General features: G+C 38.1%; 1 protein-coding gene across 1 annotated transcript; it reads left to right on the forward strand.

Annotated features, from left to right (window-relative positions):
- The first annotated feature begins 10 nt into the window (after positions 1-10).
- On the forward strand, positions 11-20,411 carry WARS2 (tryptophanyl tRNA synthetase 2, mitochondrial). Its single transcript, XM_034411028.3, has 6 exons — positions 11-81; positions 10,440-10,697; positions 15,073-15,153; positions 15,598-15,683; positions 16,768-16,886; positions 17,316-20,411. Exons 1-6 carry the CDS (start codon positions 37-39, stop codon positions 17,762-17,764), a joined length of 1,038 nt encoding a protein of 345 aa, XP_034266919.1. The 5' UTR covers positions 11-36; the 3' UTR covers positions 17,765-20,411.
- The last annotated feature ends 1,404 nt before the right edge of the window (positions 20,412-21,815 follow it).

Here is a 21,815-nt window from a genome sequence, read left to right on the forward strand (position 1 = left end):
GCGCAGCATCATGTGACCGCCGCCCTTTCTTCCAACATGGCGGCGCCCAGTTCTGCTCTTCGGACTCTGCAGCTCGTGCAGGTAGAGCGGAGGGTCTGGGCGGGAGGAACGGGGGAGATTCGATCCTCGAACGAGGAGGACGATCTTCTGATTCAGAGTTTCGTCGCCTCGCCCTGTTAGGCGGGACAGCACACCGCTGGATCGTTTAATTCAGCTCCGGAGCCTGGACGGCAACCGCGTTATGGTGTTGCCTTCCCCTTCGCGTATTCAAGTTCCTCCCCGTACAGTTCTTCTTTTGTAATACGGCTGCTGGTCTTTTTCCAAGTGAAGTGGAAACCGGTGTCGGGTATTTTTAGCATGTTGGACTTAACCACGGCAGAATTCAGTTTTTTTAAAAAATTGCATCTATATTTAACTGGGTAATTTGGGGCCAATCTCCGTTTCTCAGACTAAGCCAGCCCGTGATATCGGTGCAAAGGAAACAGTGGGATATATAGAGCCCTGAACTCCTAGGGATAAAAGTAGATTGTAAGTGTAGCTAATAAATAAAAATAAATTTAGTGTTTGAACTTTTACACACATACAGATTTTAGGCTAGCCTTCTTCCTGATATGCTAGTTCCTTATGTACAGGTATGTTAAAATAATTAGTCCCCCAGAAAAATTGATTGGCCTAGCACTTTACAAAATTGTAGTTGTGATTGAATGCTAAAGCATTTTTGCCTGCGTGTTACTGCATGTAATCTGTGAGTGCACAGTGCCATTTATTTAGTGTTTTTATTCTATTTTAAGTGCTGCTGTGATTTTTTTTTAAATGGTAACTAGCTGCCATGAATGCTACTGGCAGAAAGATTTGATATACCTTGAAATAATGATACAATCTTTCATGAGACTATAAAATTAATAACTATGGTATGAGAAAATGATAAGGACCACAACTTTAGAGTTAAAAGATGGAGAAATAAAACTGCAAGTCTGCATTGAAATCAAAATATGTACTGTGATTTCTAGAAAGCTAAAAGTGTTATCAGCAAAAGTTTGTAAAACTGAATAGCTGGATATTTATAATTGAACATAAATTATATCAAGCTTAATTGGCTCTACTTGGCCGTCAGGAGTTTGCTTATGGCTGCACAGAACTTGTCAACTTTATAAATTATGAATGGTAAAAGTCAGAAAATAATATAGAAAAGTGTAAAATATGTCTCCTGTTAGTTATCCTGATGAGTAGTGGGAGCATAAGGATACTGGATAGCTCTGTAAAATGAATGGAACAGCAGGAAGTGCTTTGTGGTTTGAATTTGCTGAGCATTATAGGGTAAATAATAATACTCTGTAATAATTAACATAAACTAATGATGCACAACTTTGGGGGAAGATCAGGGCTGGCCTTTTATGTTAGCAACAATAGAATTTTGTTGTATCTGTGGCCAGTAGGAACTCTAAATTTGATTTCAGATTATTTAAAGAAAATTAAATCCAGTTTATGATTTCCATTCATTAATCATCCATTTTCATCTTATTTGTTAAAATTTACAAGTGGATTCAAAGTTTATAGGGGGTCTAAAAGCCAAACTTTGCTGCTGTTATATAACTCTGAGATATTAGATTGTTGTAGAACATTCCTTCTCCAAGCATGGAGAGTAGGAAAGTTATTTATGGTCAGACACCATTATCAAGCATAGTACAATAAAATGCAGTTCAATACAGTCAGATTAAAAACAGGTGAAATCACCAAATGAAAGTATTACTAGAATGGTTTAAATTAAATTTATGGAAAGAAAATGAAATATGGAAGGCAAACTAAGATATTTATTAAAATAATCAGGAAAAAAGTGAATCATCTTAGGAAAAGCAAATTATCAAGATTGCTAAACAATGATTTGTCTTGCACCAACAGCAATTGTAAGAAGTTTGTCAGTTGGTCTGGAGATATTTGCTGAGCTGACAAGTAAAAGGATCTAGTGATCCCTTATCTGATCACATATAACTATGGCTAGGAAAAGGAGTAATTAATTCAGTGCACCATGTTGTGTAAAAAAGCATCACCGCAGGATTGGTGAAACTGTTTTGTTTTCTTGAGGGAGCATCAGCAAAGATGTTATAGAAATGTAACATTTTAAAATCTTCCCTCTAAGAGGGCATAAGGCAAAATGTAGCTTTATTTATTTATTTTCCATATTTCTGGACTGCCTATCTATCTCTCAGACTTACCCAGCACTATAGTTTTTGAAGGGATGTTCTTTTCCCTGTTGATTCATAATCATCAGTAGTGAACAAAGAGCCTGGGGATTGGGGGTGGGGGAAACCTCCAACCAGTGGTTAGTAATACAAATCCATGCACCAGTTCTATTTTAATCAGAATAAACAGACTCTCTCCTTAGTGCCACATTAGTTACACATGGAGTCACTTGGAGTAATTCTTAAGAATTTGGATTTAATCCTTTCCAGAGGGGCCAAGGAGCTACAAGGTCCCAACTGAATACCAAACAAAAGTTGTATGTATGCCTTAGTCAGATGAAATTTTAACACTGATGGGATATGCTGTGCCCTTCTAGAAAAGTTGATTTTAGGGCATTCTGGATTTTATAGTTTTGGTATGTGCTGTAATTGGAAAAACAATGAAAAACCATGCCCAAAGATTTTTTTAGCCACCAGGCACAGCGTCTAGGTCACATTTCAAAAATTAAAACCTTAATTTTAATGTAATTATTTTAAGTCATCATTTATTCAATTTATTAAAATTATTTTTTTTAATCACTAGAATGGCTTACCTCCAGAAGTTAGAAGCGAGTGCTCCATCACTGAAGGTTTTCAAAAAAAGATTGCATGATATAGGGTCTCCTGCTCGAACAGGAGGATTAGAGGACCTCCAAGGTCACTTCCAATCCTATTATTTTATATTCTATGTTCTTAACTGCTTCCTCAAAACAATCAGGGTCTGTAGCACTATCTTAAAACACTATATTGTGATGAATGAAGGTGAATATACATGTCCCAAGATCCAATCTGGGTCGGTCACCAGTACCAGAGGTTTAGTCTTCTGAGCTTTCAGACTTATGCTGGAGCCCATCCTCAGGAAACCTCTTTCTAGCAGAATGTGTTATAGCAGACTTTTTGGCTAAATTTGGGGGATGTCGATCCAAATTACTTATTTTTATCACAAGCAATTTGGTATATAAATTGAAGAAAAGGGGAACCAAAATACATCTCTTATTCCTCTTCAGGTTAGATTTTAGTTGATACGTGCATCACATGCTGCCATGAAACTTTATTCTGGAATTCTTTTGAACCTGGTTTGATTGAATACTTTTGGTTAAATGTTGCAGAATTAAGGTGTGATCAAAGATAAGAGTGTCCAGCTCTAAAACGTGCCTGTTCATTTGTCAAAATACACTCTGTATTGACCCAGCTAGTTTTTTAACTACCTCAGTTGTTTGCTGGAGATGAAACCAAAAGTTAATGCCATGAGGATGTGGAGTAAAAAAACTCCAAACCCTTGGTCCTGGGGCAAGAGGATATGAGATTGAGACCAGAGATAATGACTCCCAATAAATTCATGCCTGTATTGTCAGTACTTTTCATTTTTACTTTCTTTGACTAATTAGCACCACTCAGATGGACTTCAGGGTGTAGTTTCTGTTGAAGCCTTCATTGTTGGTAATAGTTGCAGTTCAAGGTGAAAACCTCTATTGGGATTATTGTGGAAAATAACAATGTTTTATAATAAGGTATATTTCTATCATATAAATGTAGGTCTCTTGGTGAACTAAAGTTAACTAAATTTAAAACTTATATTATGCAAATTTCTATCTTTAATACACCTTTACTATATTTAAGAAAAAAAACAGATTACATTTTTAATTATGTTCAAGAAATAAAATTTCTGTAACTGTGAAAGGTTTCTAACTACTGCATGTTCTACTCTATGGGCTCTGTTAAGGAACTCTCATTTAATATATTACAGTATTCTTTAAACAGTGGATTAAAAACCATGAATTGCCTCGCTTTTCTATGCCTAGTTAGTTTATATTTATTTATTTATGTGCAATAATGTTGAATAAATTATATATTTTTGATTTTCTAAATGTTGTCTCACAAGAAAATCTGTTTCTGGATAGATTACATTATAATTTACAAATAAAAAGCTCCATTGTTATTTTTCATTCTCTGGATAGTTTATTTAGGCAATTTTCCTTTTTCAGGAATGAAAGGAAACAAAAGAAAAATGACCAGGCAAAGGTTTTTTGCCAGCCAGAAAAGAATGTCAGCTTACTCTCAGCTAAATAAGTGGGTTTTTTTCATAATATTTAGTTGAAATTGTTTTATTAATTGCCTGGTTGTTATCTTGAAGCATGATTTGGAAAATATGTGCAATTTGGCACAATTTGAAAAATATGTACCTTTATTTAAAGATAAGACAGTTCCCAACATCTCGTTTGTCCTCATGATTTGCCTTTGCTTTATTGGCTTAAATTCAGATCCAGGAAACCACTAAAACCATATGGAATTCTGTGATTCCAATTACAGTTAAGGACAAATAAGAGAGTAGTCTAAGCATGATTTTTCTGTTTCCTGGGCTGCTGCTTCTACCTCATTAATCAGTGTTCAAATGGTCTTAGAGAAACAGTTTGCTGTACTGCCAGCAGAGCAGCTTCATAGCGGCTTCTTCATCCCTTTCCCCACTCTCTGTATGCCTTCACAGTGGGGAAAACTAGAGAGGGAAACCATCAATCTTCTTTGTCACAGATGTCAGCAGTGATTCGCTCCCTTCTTCCTGTGTTGTCCCTCACTCCCAGGCATTCATGCATAAGCACACACCACCTGTATTTAGAATTAGCTTTCTTCACCTGCTCTGTTCCACAGGCACACATTATGGGTGCATAACATTCCAAAATGCAAGCCAGTTGCGATGGCATAGAGAATTTTGATTAGTACTTTTCAAAGGAAAGGCCCCATGTACATGGTTCTCCTGCCTGGGTTAGTGATGGTTGGTTGTGATAATTTTTTTGGCTGCTATATATTTTTAATAGTTGTTTTTATTTTTGTTAATATTCATTGCCTAGAATTCCTTGTTGAAATAGGTGGCTATAGAGATAAACAGACATAGACAGACAGACAGACAGACAGACAGACAGAGATAGATAGATAGCGATAGATAGATAGCGATGGATGGGATGGGAGGGGATGGAGGGATAGATGGACCCAGTAATACTTAGTTCTTTCTTTATATATCATATTTAAAGACCACCATCTCCCTCATAAAGCAACTCTGGGTGGTGTGTATACTTCTTCATATTTTAACCCTTAGCAGACAAAGTATTTACATAATAATTACAAAATAATTTCAGTAAGTGTTTTTAGAATTATTTAATTAATGGAAAGGCTATTTGGATGTGATTGACATGTCAAAGAATTGAAATAATGTATGTTGGAGTCCAGGGGAACAAGAAATGAAAATAGGGTAAAAATTTGGGAAATGTAGATTAGATTTTTGTTCTTCAGCAAGTCATATATGTAAGTGAAAATATGTTATGGTATGTTTGATCATTTGGACAAAGAATATAAAATGTATATAAGACTGAAGTATGGAATATTTGTTGTGAATATGAAAATGAAATTTTCATATTCACTAAAACTAAATCAAGCCTGTGTAATGTCTCCTTGTGTGTTTAATTTACTTATGAATTAATGTATATGGAATGCTTATAGTGATGTAAGAGGCGGTGTTGTTTGGGGATATGAATGTGCATGTATTTTGGCATGTAAAAAATTCTCTGTTTTGGCTGAGAATCCAAATGATTTGCAATTAATTTTATATCAAGGAACATAGATCTGAAAAATATAGTAATATGTCAATAGTAAAATAATTGGGTGTGATGGGGAAAATGGAGGGAATGATTACAAGTTAGGTATTTTGTATTCTTGGTATAAAGTAAAATACACATAGAAAAATAGATGGAGACATTTTTTAAACTACACTGGTGCTGATTAAAAGGTTGTGGACAATATGGTGATCTATTGTAAGACTGTCAAAGTAATATTTTATTATTATAAAAATGTTATAATGTTATATGGAAATGAGAATTGGGTATGTCAGGAGAAACAAATATAAATTAAATGCATTACTTAGGAAATATATGTGGTGCATTAAGAATATACGGTAAATTGTCAGGAATGAATGGGAATTAAATATAAAAATTAACTATCAATATGGAAAAAGTATGTTGACTGAATTGTAAAACAAATGCATAAAGGCAGAGTGAATAGGTCAAGAGAGGACTAGGAAAGTGATGGTTAAATGGAGTTGAACTTGGAAAAAGAGGTGAGAAGAGTAAAGAAAAAAAGCAATGTATCTACCAGATAAAAACATTATGGAAGCCAGTTGGCTGTAAGGAAAGAAGGTTATGAAGAGATACAGTGAAAGGTATTGATATAAAACTGCTGGAACAGTAATTAATCTTTTGAAAATCCATACAACCTCTGACTGCTTGTCTCTCCACTCTGTACCAAAGGTCCAAGGAACTCTGCTCAGAATCTAAAATGCATTGAGACATTTTCCCATGTAAAAATGGCTCTAGTCTGAATTTGCATTTCTTGCAGTTTATGTTTCCTTCCAAAGGGAGTTCCTCACTTTCTCTCTCTCTCTAATCCTTTACTGACTCGAAATCTTTTGAGTATACAGCTCTGATGCCTGACCTCAACATTTTTAGTGAAGCACATTCCAGCTCTATGATTTCATGACACCAGGCTGAACTCCCTGCTAGGCTGCCTTCTGACTCTTGCTGGGTGGATAAATAGTGAACAATGCTTATAGAAGACCAATCAACTAGGTATGGCTTTAGTACCATGGTTTCAAGAATTCTCTTTTATTCCTCTCAGTAAAGTAAAATGCTTTATGCTGCCAGAATCCTTCACTAATGAAGAATCAAAAATAAAAACAGCATACAATAATTATATACCGCTCCCAAAAAAAGTTACGAACAGCATAAGAACAAACTTCATCATGCCATCACTTAGTTCAGGGGTGTCAAACTTGGGGCCCAGGGGCCAGATGCATCATGCACTAGCCACGCACACCCCCAGTTTAGCAAAGGTCAAAAAAGTTGTGATACGTCATGTGACGACAACGTATTGTCGTGAGTTTGACACGCCTGACTTAGTTTATCAAAAACGTTAGCCACATACATCCTTCTTGTTTTACTATCCTATCAGACGATTTATTTAACTGCAGATGTCATTCCTTTTTCAGTAATCGAGAATCAGGTTAAGGTATTGGACTAGGAATGGAGAGACTTCCTGTTCAAGTCTAGTCTCAGCCTTACAAGCTCCCTTGGTTACCACCTCAAGAGGGCGGGGGGTGGGTAGTTGTTTTTTGGAAGAAATGAGATGAGGGATCGTGTTGTATTCTGCCTTAAACTTTTGTTTCAAAGGCAGAATATGAATCAAATATTATCCTGTTGTGCCCATATCCTTGAGAATATTTTCACTGTTCTGTAATCAGTATTAATCATCTTTAGAATTTAAAATGTGCCTCTTCCTTAAATTTTGTTGAAATTCTAGTCATAGTGCTTTTAGCTAAGTTTGTTCCCCAGGAGGTAATGCAATAGAGCCACTTTGAAATATATCTTCTTGGATTGTTATTGAAGTCCATTCTGGCTGGATGACTTGCAGGTGCCCTCTGTATCTGCAAATCTATATAATTCAAATGAAATTGAACTCCTAAATAAACGTAAATAAAACTATGCTGTTAATCACTTGGTGTGTCATTTAATCTGTTTCTAAAAAATGTTTCACCATTGTTTTTTTAGTGGTATGGTTTATTAACAAATTAAGTTTAGAACAAAAGCAATTTCTTCCTCCTCTCTCTTTTTCTGAAATAGTTTTAAATACAGCCGTGGAGCCTTGCTTGCAATTCCTTCCTATTAATAAGTTTCTTCCACTCAAAATTCCAAGCTGGGTAGAGACACCTTTGCTGCAGATGCCTTGGAAATGGGGAATAGCCTCTTAAAGCCATTTATGCTTATCAGGGTTGTCTGCTGTAGTCTTTGGGTGATACTGAATGGAGAGGTGAATTCAGTTTCTTAGATTCCAAGCTCTGAGAAAGGGCTGAGGGGAGGTAGTTATTGTAATGGGATTCTTATTAGAAGTCCTAGTGATACTTTCACCTCTTCCCAGCCTTAAACACTGGCACATGGAAAATATTTAAAATAAAAATATTTCCAGTTGATTTGGAGGTATATGGGATGTTTGAAGTGCAATAGATCAAATTCTGACAGACTGGATTGCTGAGAGACTGGTCAGCCTTAGAGGCTGGGAGGGGGAATAAAGCAAGCTTCCTAAGATGTCGTAATTTAACTAAGCCCTACATATGTAATTGTTTTAATCTTTTCTCCCAGAACTTAGTTGTTCCCAGGCGTTTAATCATTTTGGTTTTTCTCTGAGCTCTCTCCAGATTATCAATATGTTTCATTGTTGAGGTATCCATAATGGGTCACAGTATATTAGATGTGGTTTTTAATTCTGCATGTAATATGATCTATCCTTAATCATTTTTATTTTTTTAACATAGATGTTTTAAAAATGTGCTACAGTGTGGCTATCCTACATGTTTAATGAACCGTTTTCCTTCCCTGCCTGTTCAGGTTTCTGTTAAAATACAGAAGTGACTTTTCTTTTTTGTAAAAAAAAAAAAAAAAAAGGGACATGAATTGAAGGTAACCTCTTCTGAGATTGATATTAATCCACGCGCACAACACTATTTCACCTTGTTATCTAGTCTATCTTGGAGAGGGGCCTTCCCTGCCCTGGTACTTCTGAATGACTTTTATTACAACTTTTATTTATTAACACACCTTGGATTGATTTTTTTTTTTAAATAAAAAACCTGGCCGTTGTATTTAGCTATGGGGTCTCCAACAACACTTCACTGTGCCACATAAATTTTGAAATGGAGCTGAGTTTCAAAAGTACCTTATGATACGGCATGGGTTAAAAAGAAAAAAGGAAGTAAAAACAAATTCTTCTGGATGAATGGAATCCCTGGAGTTTTTTAAGAGCAAACCTATATCCTAAAAGAATGTGAGGTTTTTAAGAATTCTGTTACTACTGGAAGTGGTGAGCTTGGCACCAGGATGCAGATTTTGGAAGCAAGAGCCCTTTTTAGCTTATAGTGCATTTCTAGTCTTCACTGTGTATTTTTCAGCACTAAATAACTTTTTCAGCAGAAGTGATAATTTAATGTGAATGTTAAATTTGCTTCATCATTTAATATGGAAAGTAAAGTTAAAGCGACCACCCAGGAAGTAGCTTGACTCTTGAGAGATGGAACTGTCAGACCTTACTGATGATTGATGATTTCAACTGATTCCTTAAATAGCCTAATACCATGTTACAGCCCAGGTTCTTTTTCGAAGCGTACTGAATAATCCAGTTCTGTTTAGACAATCATATTTTACGCTTTCCATTTTGTATCCACAAGCATGCTTTTCTCTCAAAGGAATCAGTGGATGAGTAGTGCTTAAAAGACATCCAGGCAACCAGAGAATGAGAGGGTTAGGAAAAAGAAATTGAATAACTAGAAGTTGATAGGATGATGCTACAATAAACAATGTGTGACTATGTATTTTGCAACGGGGGCTTGGAATTTTGTTTCCAGTCTCATCTATTTTTCACTCCATTCTGTCACTAAAGAAAAATGCAGAGTGCTAGTACGTAACTTCATTTTCTCTTATAAGCAATGTGTCCATTGTTACTTTATACCACAGTGTTATTGTCTTTCATAATACACAGAACAACAAAATAAAAATTGCCTCTAGAATTAGGTGACCTTAATGTAAAGAAAAGAAACTGAATAGGGAAAAAACGTAGATTTGTTCTTCCATCACCTTTCTTTCAGATCAAAATGAAAGCAGTGACTAGACAATATTTGGATTAATTACTGTATGAATTTTGTTTATTTTACTGGAAAAGCTTAGATTGAAGAGTAGCATTCTCCAAAGCTTAGATTGTGAGAATAGCATAAAAAAATACTATAGCAATAGCAATAGCACTTAGATTTATATACCACTTCATAGTGCTTTACAGCTCTCTCTGAGCGGTTTACAGAGTCAGCATATTGTCCCCAACAATCTGGGTCCTCATTTTACCAACATCAGAAATATGGAAGGCTTTGAGCCCCGTCAGGATCGAACTCCTGGCAGCGGGCAGAGTTAGACTGCAACACTGCATTTTAACCACTGCACCACCAGGGCTCTATACAACCTTTTAGTATAAAGTGGTATTTAATGGGCAGCCTTTGTGACCTTAGTTGTGCTGCTCCCCAAACTTGTTGGATTCATCTGAGCTTTATGGGAAGAAGAGCATACCTGCATGAACTATATGTGAGCTGTCAGTGATAATTTACCTATATCTAAGCCTATGGTTATGGTTTTCTTACAGAACAAAGGTCTGAAAAGGATTTTCTCAGGAATTCAGCCAACCGGGATTCCTCACTTGGGGAATTATTTTGGTGTCATCACAAGCTGGGTGAAGCTACAAGAAGAATGTAGTTCTGTATTATACAGCATTGTGGACCTCCACTCCCTCACCATACCAAGAGAGCCGGCTGTTTTACGTGAAAGCATCCTAGACATCACTGCTGTTCTCCTGGCCTGCGGCATAAACCCACAAAGATGCTTCCTTTTCCAGCAGTCCCAGGTCAGTCTTTTCCTCTGGAGGTTTCTGCGTGGTTTTTCTAGATCATACTATATCTGTGTGTCTGTCTCTTTATGCTGTTACCCACATAGCTACATCAATAGTCAAAGCTCATTTTGAATAGTACAAATGAACAATGGACAGGAAAGATTATCAGCCTTTTAGGAGAGCTGCTTCTGGGCTCACTTACAAAGAATAAAAATTTTGGCCAGGTACAATCTTTGGAACGAAAGAGCAGGTAGCTATGCCTCAGAGTCTTCATCTTGTTTCCTTTATAGCCCTGCTCTACATTAGAGACTTAAATGGGAAAGTGAGAATAGAAGAAAAAATGTATTGCGAGGCTGAGTTTTTATGGTTTGAGTACTTGCACAGCAGTGTGGAGGAAGAGTTTCTGTAAGGAAGAAAAAGGAGTTCCATTTTGGTGTTAAATTGCAATGGTCCAAAGAAGGAATAGGAAGAGTCTGCTGGTTGTAGCTTTAGCATTAGCACCAACATCTCTGGGATCTGGAGAGAAAAGAATTGGTGCTGACAATAACTGCAGGAGGGAGAATATAAAATAATTTTGCATTGTTTATGAACTCTGGAGTAACATTTGTAAAGAGAAGGTTCTGCACCATTCAGGCAGAGTTCAAGGAATGAGAAACTCAAGCGTGTGAAGAGAATAGACACACGGAGGGTAGGAAGCTTAAAACAGAAACCCATTCTGTGCTAAATCGTGATTGCTACAACCAAGATTTGTTGAATAGGCTACAAGGAGATTCAGTTTACATAACACATGGAGCCATAAACCATTAGTTATATAATACGATAAGCCAGAACCAAATAAACTACATGATTTAATGCAATGTATGAACGCAAGCTAATTGCAACAGTGTTTTTCCTCTGCGTGGAACATAACAAATTATACTGAAGACTGCAAGCGTGCTTCTCGGTTGCAATCTTGCATTTAAGTAACATAGTAATATTTTCATTTGCTTATTTTCTGCCACTTCGCTCCCTCAAAGCATATGATCCTTATGAACATTGATTTAATGGTAGGATTCTCCCCAAAGTAAATAGGTACAGAATGAACAGGAATGTTTTGTGCCGGTGAAATAATTTGCAAAATACCTGTATTGGGGTGAATTTTATTGTTCTGGCTTTAGTTTGTCCTTACCAGCAGGAGGCTGACCCAAGTGGCCACAGAACCTGCTGATCTTTTATATCTGGTGTTCATCGACTGTCTCTACACACGCAAGGCACCCAGTGCTTTCTTTTCAGTGCCACAATTGAAATGCCCCAAGGTATGCAATTTGGCAAGTCAAGGCAGACGCTTGTATGAAAAATAGACATCTTGCATGAAAAAGTTTTCCAAACTCTCTTCTCTTTATGAGGAGCTTTTTGATTTGGGACATGTCAAAATTTTAATGGATCCTAATATTTATTTAATAAGAAGAAGAAAGACAAAAAAAAGTTTGGATAGTGGATGTGACAGTACTGGGAGACAGTATAATAGAAGAGAAAGAACTGGAGAAAATCTCAAAATACAAAGACTTGCGAAGAGAAGTGGAATGACTTTGACAAAAGAAAGCAGAGATAGTTCCAACAGTAATAAGTCTAGTCCCTAATTGGCATTCCAACAGCTTCATCAAAACAAAACAAAAACCCAGCACCAGCTGCAATAGTTGAAAGAATTAAGACTCTCCCAAGAGAAATGGCAAACATCAAAAGAGAACTAGAATATATCAGAAGAGAACCTTTCAGAATATTTGATTTCAAATTAACACTGTCGCAGAAGAGAAAAGAACCAGTGGGAGGCAAAACATTCAACAAAAACATTCTAACAACATTCTGCCTAAAATATGGTTAGTAGATTATATGGATAAGTCAAATATCTTTATTGGATATTAATATTCTTTGCTCATTCAACAGTTTTTACAAGAAATGAAATGGTTCTCTTAGAATTAATGTGCCAGATTTTTTTTCTTTTTCAGAATTAATAGTTCTGTAGTGACATAAGACAGAACCAAAAATACTCTTGAACACAGAATGACAGATTCTGCACACAGTTCCACAGAGCTACTGTTTGAATTCCTGCTTTTGATTGCAAATTCAAATTGACACAAATGTGGTTCTCTAGCTGAAGAGTGTCACTTTCCAAAAACAGAGCTGTAGAATTTCATTTTAATTTGCTGCTGCTAGCTAATACTATTTTTCTGACCATTAATAACTGCCTTTTGAATAAAGTCAGGCCAATAATCAGAGCTTTCATTTAACTGTTTCATTGTTTCTATTATCCATAGATTTTTGGTAGTTTGGATCCGAGTGATCTGGAACTGCTATTTGGCTCTGAATCTCATTGGCTGAGTTAAAAAGGAAAAAAATTTGGAAAAGCTGCCAGAGGGATACATATGTGAAATCATTCAACATTAATACAACAATCAGTTTCTTTGAAAAATGTAGTTTCTTAGAAAACTATCCAAGGTAGATTAGATTAACAGTAACCCACAGAAAACAAAAGTTATCAGAATATATAAGAATTTACAGTCAGAATCAAAAAAATAAAGGGAAAACATTGATCAAATAACGTTGATCAGCAAAGAAAAAGACTAAGCTTATCTGTCCTGGAAGACAACTAATCAAGAAACAGTCTCAAAACTAGTTTTATGCAAAGGGTAGTTGGTTATTGCTGTTGTTGGTTGTTCTTATTATTTCAGAAAATCAACTATCCATGTTTGGACCAAATAAAAATGAAATATTGTGAATAGCATAATGAAATGAATATGAGAAAGACAGTATATTAAATACAAATACACTTTAAAATCAGATCTAGGTGCTCCTTGAAGTCAGAGTTCTAGGGATCAGTAGGACATGCGATTTTGGATGATCACATCTTTGACAAATTCAGCTGGGTAAATTATAGTGGAATTTATAACACTTTATAATACATCTACATATTTTCAGCTATGCTGCAGGAAAGATTTACAGAAGAATAAGTATACTGATAAGTACACTAAGTGTAAGTACCCTTGATTCTGGCTGTTAGGATATGAGACTAAACTGGGTGATTTCTGATAAGAGGGGAGATACGTTGTAGCAAAGATATAAAATATTAGTTTTGTCTTTTCAAGATCAAGGACCAGTCTAAGTACACATTGGAAAATGCTTTTAAGCTCCAGGCTTGCTCTAAATGTCTCATTTGGGTGGCGTAGGAGACAGCCAGAATGGTTTAGGATCCAATGGCCTAAACTGGGTTCTGCACTTTGCCCGAGTACCTTTCATAGTCAGCCTTGGAGAATGATGGGCTTTGCCCTTCAGACTTGGGAGTTCTTTCTCCAACCTCAGAGGACAGAGTCCTATGACCTTTAGGATGGTAACTCAGAGGCCCTTGCACTCATCCTTTTGATCTTTTATTAATGGGTTAGGCATTAAAATCAAATCTAAATCTAAATGAATTACCATATTTTTCGCACTATAAAACACACCGGAGCATAAGACGTACATTAGCTTTAGAGGAGGAAAACAAGAAAAAAATAATCTGCCTTTGCCCAGCATCCATCCGGTATTCATCTGGCTAGCGGCCTTGCAGCAAACAGAAACAGCCTGGTCAGCTTCAGCACATTATCGCAGCCCCAGCACATGGCTCGTCAGGGCTCCGCTCCGTTGTGCCCACCACTGGTCAACAGAGTTGAGTTGCCGCCGCTGCCAGGCAACACTGGAGCCTTCACTGCTGAGCAGCTGATCGGTGGTTAGATCGGCCTACTGGAATACTGCCAATCGGCTGTTATAGGTGGCGGGGATGGCGGCAAATGGCGGCAATCAGCTCCGGTTATCCCTGCCATCTAGAAGAAGCTGATCGGCAATATTCTGGGAGGCCGATCCAACCACTGATCAGCTGCTTGGCAGTGAAGGCTCCAGTGTTCCCTGGCAGCGGCAAACGGCAGCAGTGGTGAAAGGGATGGTGAACACCGCTGCCGCACCAACCCCATCCCCCCAGCACAATATTTGCTCTATAAGACCCACATACATTTCCACCCACTTTTTGGGAGGGAGAAAGTGTGTTTTATAGTGCAAAAAATACGGTATTTAAAGTCAAAAATTACCTTTACTAATTTTGATATGATATACAAGTAGGGCAAGTTATAATTAACACAGATCAGCAAGTTGAGCCTAGAATATATTTTTGGGAGCTAAAATAACCCAATACATGAATGAATACACACACACACACACACGTATGTGTATATGTATATGTATATATGAGTGCATATATATATGTGTGTGTGTGTGTATGTATGTATATAAAATCCTTGCCTTTATTAGGAAGGACATCTTCCAATTGGTGTTGAGTTTTTATAAAAAACACAATGTACTTATTTTCGTATTTCATTTGTTTCAGGTGCCTGAACATGTTCAGCTTAGCTGGGTCTTAGGGTGTTTGATAGGCATCCCACGTCTGGAACATTTTCCCCAATGGAAGGTAAGGTTCCATTGAAAAGAAAGAGGTGAGCTATCTAGGAAGGTTCTTCTCCATCAGCTCAATAACCCATTCTTCTCCGCAGTAGCCCATTCTTCTGCCTGTGCATAAATATAAAGAAGAAGTGGGAATCCTTGATGATCTGGCTGAGATCACTGAATATTTGAATCTTCTATGCTCCAGATTTTTTTTATTGCCTTTTCTGTAGGCTGGTCCTTTACTTTAAAGTATTTGCTTAAGTGACTTTCTAATTTTGGACAATGTTCTTATAAATCATGTATAGGACCTTCTAATCTATCTATCTATCTATCTATCTATCTATCTATCTATCTATCTATCAGCAGTTTCTCAGTTTATGAAAAAACAATCTGGCCTAAGTATGACTGCTTTATTCAAGATCAAATAATAAAGAGATTAATCAATGCTGTATTATTTTTCTACCACTAGCTTAAGAAGGCCAGACAGACCAGTGGAGGAACAGTTGGGCTCTTCACCTATCCTGTCCTTCAAGCGGCAGATATTCTTCTCTACAAGTAAGAATGACAGTTTCCCTATTTGCAGACGGAATGCCTGTAATATAATGTGTCAGAGAAAAGGTACAGCTGAGCTATTGAGAGCATCCAACTCCCGCCAACAAAATGGTATCAACCATGGAGCAGATCCCCTGCCCTCCACCTTAAGAATCTGGATCGGGACTCGTTATGCACGGTCACTCATGCCCTCGTCACCTCCCGTCTGGACTATTGTAACACTCTCTACATGGGGCTCCCCTTGAGGAGCACTCGGAGGCTCCAACTGGCGCAGAGTGCGGCCGCGCGGGTGGTGATGGGAGCGACATGGCGCTCCCATGTAACGCCTCTCCTGCGCGAGCTGCACTGGCTCCCGGTGGTCTTCCGAGTGCGCTTCAAGGTTTTGGTTATCACCTTCAGAGCGCTTCATGGCTTAGGACCTGGCTATTTACGGGACCGCCTGCTGCCACCAATAGCCTCCCACCGACCAGTACGCTCCCATAGAGAGGGGCTCCTCCGGGTGCCGTCGGCCAAACAATGTTGACTGGCGGCCCCCAGGGGGAGAGCCTTCTCTGTGGGGGCACCTACGATCTGGAACGAGCTCCCCCCGGAGATACGGAGGATTCCGGATCTGTGTACCTTCCGTCGCGCGCTTAAGACGTTCTTATTCCATCAAGCTGGCCTGACCTAAGTTTTTTCCCCTTTTTAAATGGAAATTTTAAATTTGGTTTTAATTTATTGGGGTTTTAAAATGGTTCAGCCAAATTTATTTAATTAGTTTTATCTCTATTTTAAATTTTGTATCTATATGTTTTATTTTATGGCTGTTCACCGCCCTGAGTCCTTCGGGAGTAGGACGGTATACAAATTTAATAAATATAAATATATATATATATAAATATAAGAAGTGCGAATTGCTCTGTAGCAGATCTTATGGAGAGTATACTGCTGAAAGCTTGGAAGGAGAGCAAAATAAAATTTCCTTCTGCTCCAGCTTCTGTAAACTACCAGCAAATCTATTTGCTCTATTTAGCACTCATTCTTCAGTTTTCTAAAGGAGTTTGAAATAAGCAGATGAGATGGCACAGTTTTCTTTTTCATTTGAAAGGTCAACACATGTTCCTGTTGGAGAAGATCAAATCCTCCACTTGGAGCTGACTCAAGATACAGCTCGCCACTTCAATAAGAAGTATGGGGAGTTCTTTCCAGTACCCAAAGCCCTTTTAAGTGAGTAAGAAGAATAGCGAAAAGCACAACGAGCCGCTGGTTGAATAATATCAATATGTTTTAGATGGGAGGAGGATTGGGCAGCTATCAAAGAAAAGAAAATTCAACAGTGAATCTTTTTGGCGGTCTGAAACAAACATATGTCGTCATTCCAACTGGGAAAATATGTGTAAGGCCACAAAAGCTATATGAAAGGCTGCCTGTCAGATCTAGAGAGTAGCTTGGTACTCTGCATCTCATGTCCATCAAGTCACTCTGCATCTGATGAAGTGAGTTGCAGCTCACAAAAGCTTATGACTTAAAATAAAAACTGGTGAGTCTTAAAAGATGCTACGAGACTCTGATTTTGGGCTATACTAGACTATACTAATATGGCTCTTTTCCTATATTATGTACAGGTTGTAATTACCTGTTTTCTTTTGATTATAGCCTCATCAAAAAAAGTGAAGTCCCTCAGAGATCCCACATCAAAGATGTCAAAATCAGACGCTCATAAATTAGCCACAGTGTGTATCACCGATAGTCCTGAGGAGATAAAGCTGAAATTTTGCAAGGCTGTCACAGACTTTACCTCTGAAGTGACCTATGATCCCGAACACCGCCTGGGAGTCTCCAATCTTGTGGCTATTCACTCTGCTGCAACAGGACTCAGCACAGAGGAAGTGGTACAGCAGAGCATTGGCCTGGATACGGCCCATTACAAGGCAGTGGTGGCTGAAGCGGTTATCGAAAAACTTGCACCAGTTAGGAATGAGTTTAAGAGACTAAAAGAAGACAAATCCTACCTAGAAGAGGTTCTGTCATCCGGAGCAGAAAAAGCCAGAGAACTTGCAGCTCCTGTATATTGGGAAATTAAAAGATTGGTGGGGTTGAATTGAATCCAAGAAAATGTAGCTATCATCTTTCATTACTTCAGTTTGTGCCCTACTGTATGTTACAGTCCTCTGTTTTGAGGCTCCAAAAGAAGATTGATTGTCAGATATTTCCCTCACATGTATTAATTCTTTTAGAGCCAGGCTTGGAGACTGCAGAGAGCCAAATGACATGCAATACAATGAAGACATCTAAGTATGGTTAGGGTGGAAAGCTGAATCTGCTCCAAGGGCCAGGTTTCCCACCAGGTAGATGATTGTATGGGGTGGCATTTCTGGAAGAAGAATCCCTTCCCATTTCTGCCACATAACAGTCTCTTTGGTCCACTAGTGGCTGCAGTTAATCATTCCTAGGATCATTTGAGTGGTGGAGACAATTGTAGCTGATCTGGCTTTGGTCTGCCCTCAAAGCAGAAGATGGGAAGGCATTGAGAATTAAGATCTTTAAGAGCCGTCTTGCCAGTCCAAGTAAAAATGCTGTGAAGCCAGTTCAGCTGAAAACTGTTCTTGCAAGTTACAACACTGTTGTTGAGACTTTTTTTTTAAACGATCCCACATATTTTTATAAATAACTCAAGGCACTGAACATACCTAATACACCTGCCTCCTTCCATTTTCCCCACAACAACCCTCAGTTAGGCTGAGAAAGAATGGCCTGCCTAAATTACCTAGCCGGTTTTCATGCTTAAAGCTGGATTAGAACTCAAAGTTTATAGCCTGGTGCCTTCATGACTAGACCAAACTGGCTCTTCGTTGCTCCCAGTTCAATGGCAGAATAGCAATTTTCCTGAGAGGAAAGACAAAAATATAGGAAAGCCCTGAAGGAGCTTTATGCTGAAGCAGCTCAGTGAAGTGATGGTTCTTGTTTTAGGGGAAAGAAGGAAGTTCAATCCGGTTTGTGGTCCCAGGCATAAGATGGGGAGAGTTGATAGTTCAGAGTTTGAAGATTCCTTAATCACTTCTTTCATCTTTTCCTTCCCCTTTCCAGTATGAAAGCTGCCCTAGATAACTTGGGCTTAAGTGACAAAAATGGTAGACGATTCTAAACAACGATGTTGTTTAGAATATTCTGCCATCCTAATGCAGGCCTTGGTTGTTGCATAAGAGAGTTTCTCAGGGCATTTTATTCTGTAACAGAGCTTAAGAAGATAGGAAATGGCACTTATTTTCTAATATATATTTTGGGAAAAGTCAGCCACATATCTTTGGATATTTGAAAAGGGAGTGCTGAGTTCATAATTCATGTTCTTTCTCAGAACAAAGAAGTTATTCCTTCCATTCCATAAAATGTGAACCGCACCCGGGCATCTTCCTTCTGGTATGTTTGCAAGTTTATTTGAAGTGCAGCATAACCTATGGAAAACAGGACAACATTATTATATTGCGGATGCTTGGCAGGCAGAAGAGCCTCTGCTTTATGAACTTAGATTTTTTTTCATGTGGAGCCAAACTGATTCTGAAACAGACGTCTTCAAGTTTTTGTGCCTTGCGTAAGAGTGTGAGCAAAAGACTGCAGCCAGAGCCAGGGTTCCCAAACAGCTGCATAGCAACTCCCAACTCTCTTATTTTGTTTCATGTTTACTGACTTCATAGAAAGCCCTACAAACTCCAGAGCCAGTTTTCCAATGTCATCCCCTTAACGTTTAGCATTGTTAGATCATGGTCTTGACAAAAATCCCAAATGATGTGGGAGCAACCATAAACCTATTCAGCCGATGCTTCATCACCAGTTCTCTATTCTTCACACCCTGCCTGCAAAACTAATTCTCCTGTAAGGTTCCCAGGATTTGTCTGTAAGCATCCATGAATACATAAAAAACATGTGTGACACAGCTTTCCCTGGCCCATTGTGTGGAAGAAGAGGGTGTATTTGTACTGTATGATAATACTTCTGGCTGTTCCCTCTTTTGAGGGAGGCAAGCGGTTCAGAAATGTGAAATATGAATAAATAAGTGAATATTCTACACATCTATAGTACTATCATGGTTGTGCCCTGTGGCTACATGGCCAGAGCCAGCCCAGAAAGCACTGGTCCAGCCTGACAGCACCTCCTTGAAGCCTGCCAAATTGCTGATTGGTGGGTTCCTGGGAGAGTGGAAGGTAAAGGGCAGGATGCTAGCATCTTCTTCTGAATTGCCATCTGGAAACTGTTTACACGTGGCTGCCTGCTAACCACAGACAGATTCAGCTCTCTATCCAGTCTCATCAAATGGTGTGTTTGAAAACAAACTCAGACTCTTCATTTAACCATTTTAGCTCTTTAGAGGGATTAAATTCTACCTTTTGCTGGCTAACTTAAACAAATGTTCACTTTTGTGTGCAGATGTCTCCGTCGTCATCAGCCACCACTGGTTTGCTTTTCAGTGTCAAATTGTAGGCTGCTGCAGAGAAGCACTTGGGGGGGGAGGGGAGAATTCAGTGCTTTTCCTGCACTGTTACGATCTTTCCCAATTCTGTTTAAACTCAGTGCATTGACATGAATCTCCCACATAAGCTAATATGAACTGATATAATGGAAAGAATTGTTGGGCCCGTTATCTCATTCTAAAGGCAGTGAAAGTTGAAAACAGTAATAAAATAGTAATAGACTTTTGTTGCTGAATCAACTGGAAACCGTTGTTGGTAAAATGATTAAAATACTGGTGAATGGGAAGTAAGTTGCATTCATTCGGATTCTTTATTTCCATATTTTTTTATTTTTTTTTTAAATTTGATTTATATGCCGCCCTTCTCCGGAGACTCAGGGCGGCTTACAATGCGTTAAGCAATAATGCTGTAAAAGCAGATTTCTGCCAAGAATCTCATTGTCAAGTGTTTTTGTTACACTGTATAGCTAAACCTGTGGTAATTTTGATACAGAGCAGTGAAAGCATGCTACATGCAATGTGGCATCAGTCAGGTGGATGAGGGATTTTTTAAGGAGAGGAACAATTCCGATCTCAGAAAACGCAGAATCATAACCAAAAACTGTGACAAGCCAAGAATGGTATAGGTCCTGAACATATTTTCGTGCCTCTGGAACTGGGAAGTTAATCACTAGCTGGATGATCAATAAAACACAGCACATTGCTATAGAACTATATTCAGCTATTTTCAGCAGAGCAAGGAACACATGCTGTTTTTTTAGAAAATGATAGGATGAAAACATTGTGCAATATGTAATGAATAAAACCTGTACCACAATGTTTCTAAAGAAACATCATTCCAGGAAGTCATAGCATAAAACGTTGAAATATTGCTTGGTAAAGTTATGGCCTATTAAACCCCACGAGCCCCAGGTCCTGCTTTTGGAATAATAAAGCACCTAGGCTTCTGTGAGATCTTATTTTGTTTCAGAAAATCAACAAATCAAAAATCAGTAGTGAGTCTGTTGGTCTTGTATCCCACCATGCTGGCCTAGAGAAATATCTCTTAAAAAATAGTCAGCAAAACATTAATTCTGTACCTGTATCATTTGTATACCTATGCATACATTGTATACCTGCCTCATTTCTCCTATTCTCCGTTTGAAAGCAGTAATGGCAGGGGACACTGAAGGTCCACAATCCCCACTTTGTAATCCCAAAAGTGCTGTTCAGAAAACAGCTGGACTTTCTTGGGGGTTTTTTTCCCCCTTTCCTTTCCATCCAAGAAACTTCTTCAGTTCTGCTGAAGAAGAACTAAGAAAACCATTTTAAACAACACCTTTGGGACAACCATGACCTGGATGAGTGAGAATCTCCATTGACACTTTCCCACTTTGTACTTCACTATGCTCATTGCCCATGTACACTGATTTTTTGTATACTTGCATGAATCTTGCATGAATAGTATTAAGTATTAAAAATTACTTGTTTAAAATAATTTAAAGATGAACTTCTCATGAACCCATTAAGACAAGTTGTGTCTTGCCCGGCTGACTGCTCGATCTGTTCAATCACCAGAAATGTCTTTTCTTGAAGTTCTGTGTCCCCATTCATTAAGTTCCCTACCTCTCTGCCAGAGCATTAGGATGTCACCACAGTTCAGTATTAACAAGCATGCATCAAAAAATGTACAGCAATATACGTACAACAGC

Source organism: Pantherophis guttatus, chromosome 2 (assembly GCF_059756535.1).
Source record: "Pantherophis guttatus breed Tessera chromosome 2, ASM5975653v1, whole genome shotgun sequence".
Classification (NCBI taxonomy): Eukaryota; Metazoa; Chordata; class Lepidosauria; order Squamata; family Colubridae; genus Pantherophis; species Pantherophis guttatus.

Bases quoted from the DNA above. Each gene is read 5' to 3' on its own strand.
- WARS2 (XM_034411028.3), top strand. From the start codon at position 37: ATGGCGGCGCCCAGTTCTGCTCTTCGGACTCTGCAGCTCGTGCAG. The intron at 82-10,439 runs GTAGAGCGGAGG...GTTTTCTTACAG, and splicing joins GGACTCTGCAGCTCGTGCAG to AACAAAGGTCTGAAAAGGAT. The intron at 16,887-17,315 runs GTGAGTAAGAAG...TTTTGATTATAG, and splicing joins AGTACCCAAAGCCCTTTTAA to CCTCATCAAAAAAAGTGAAG.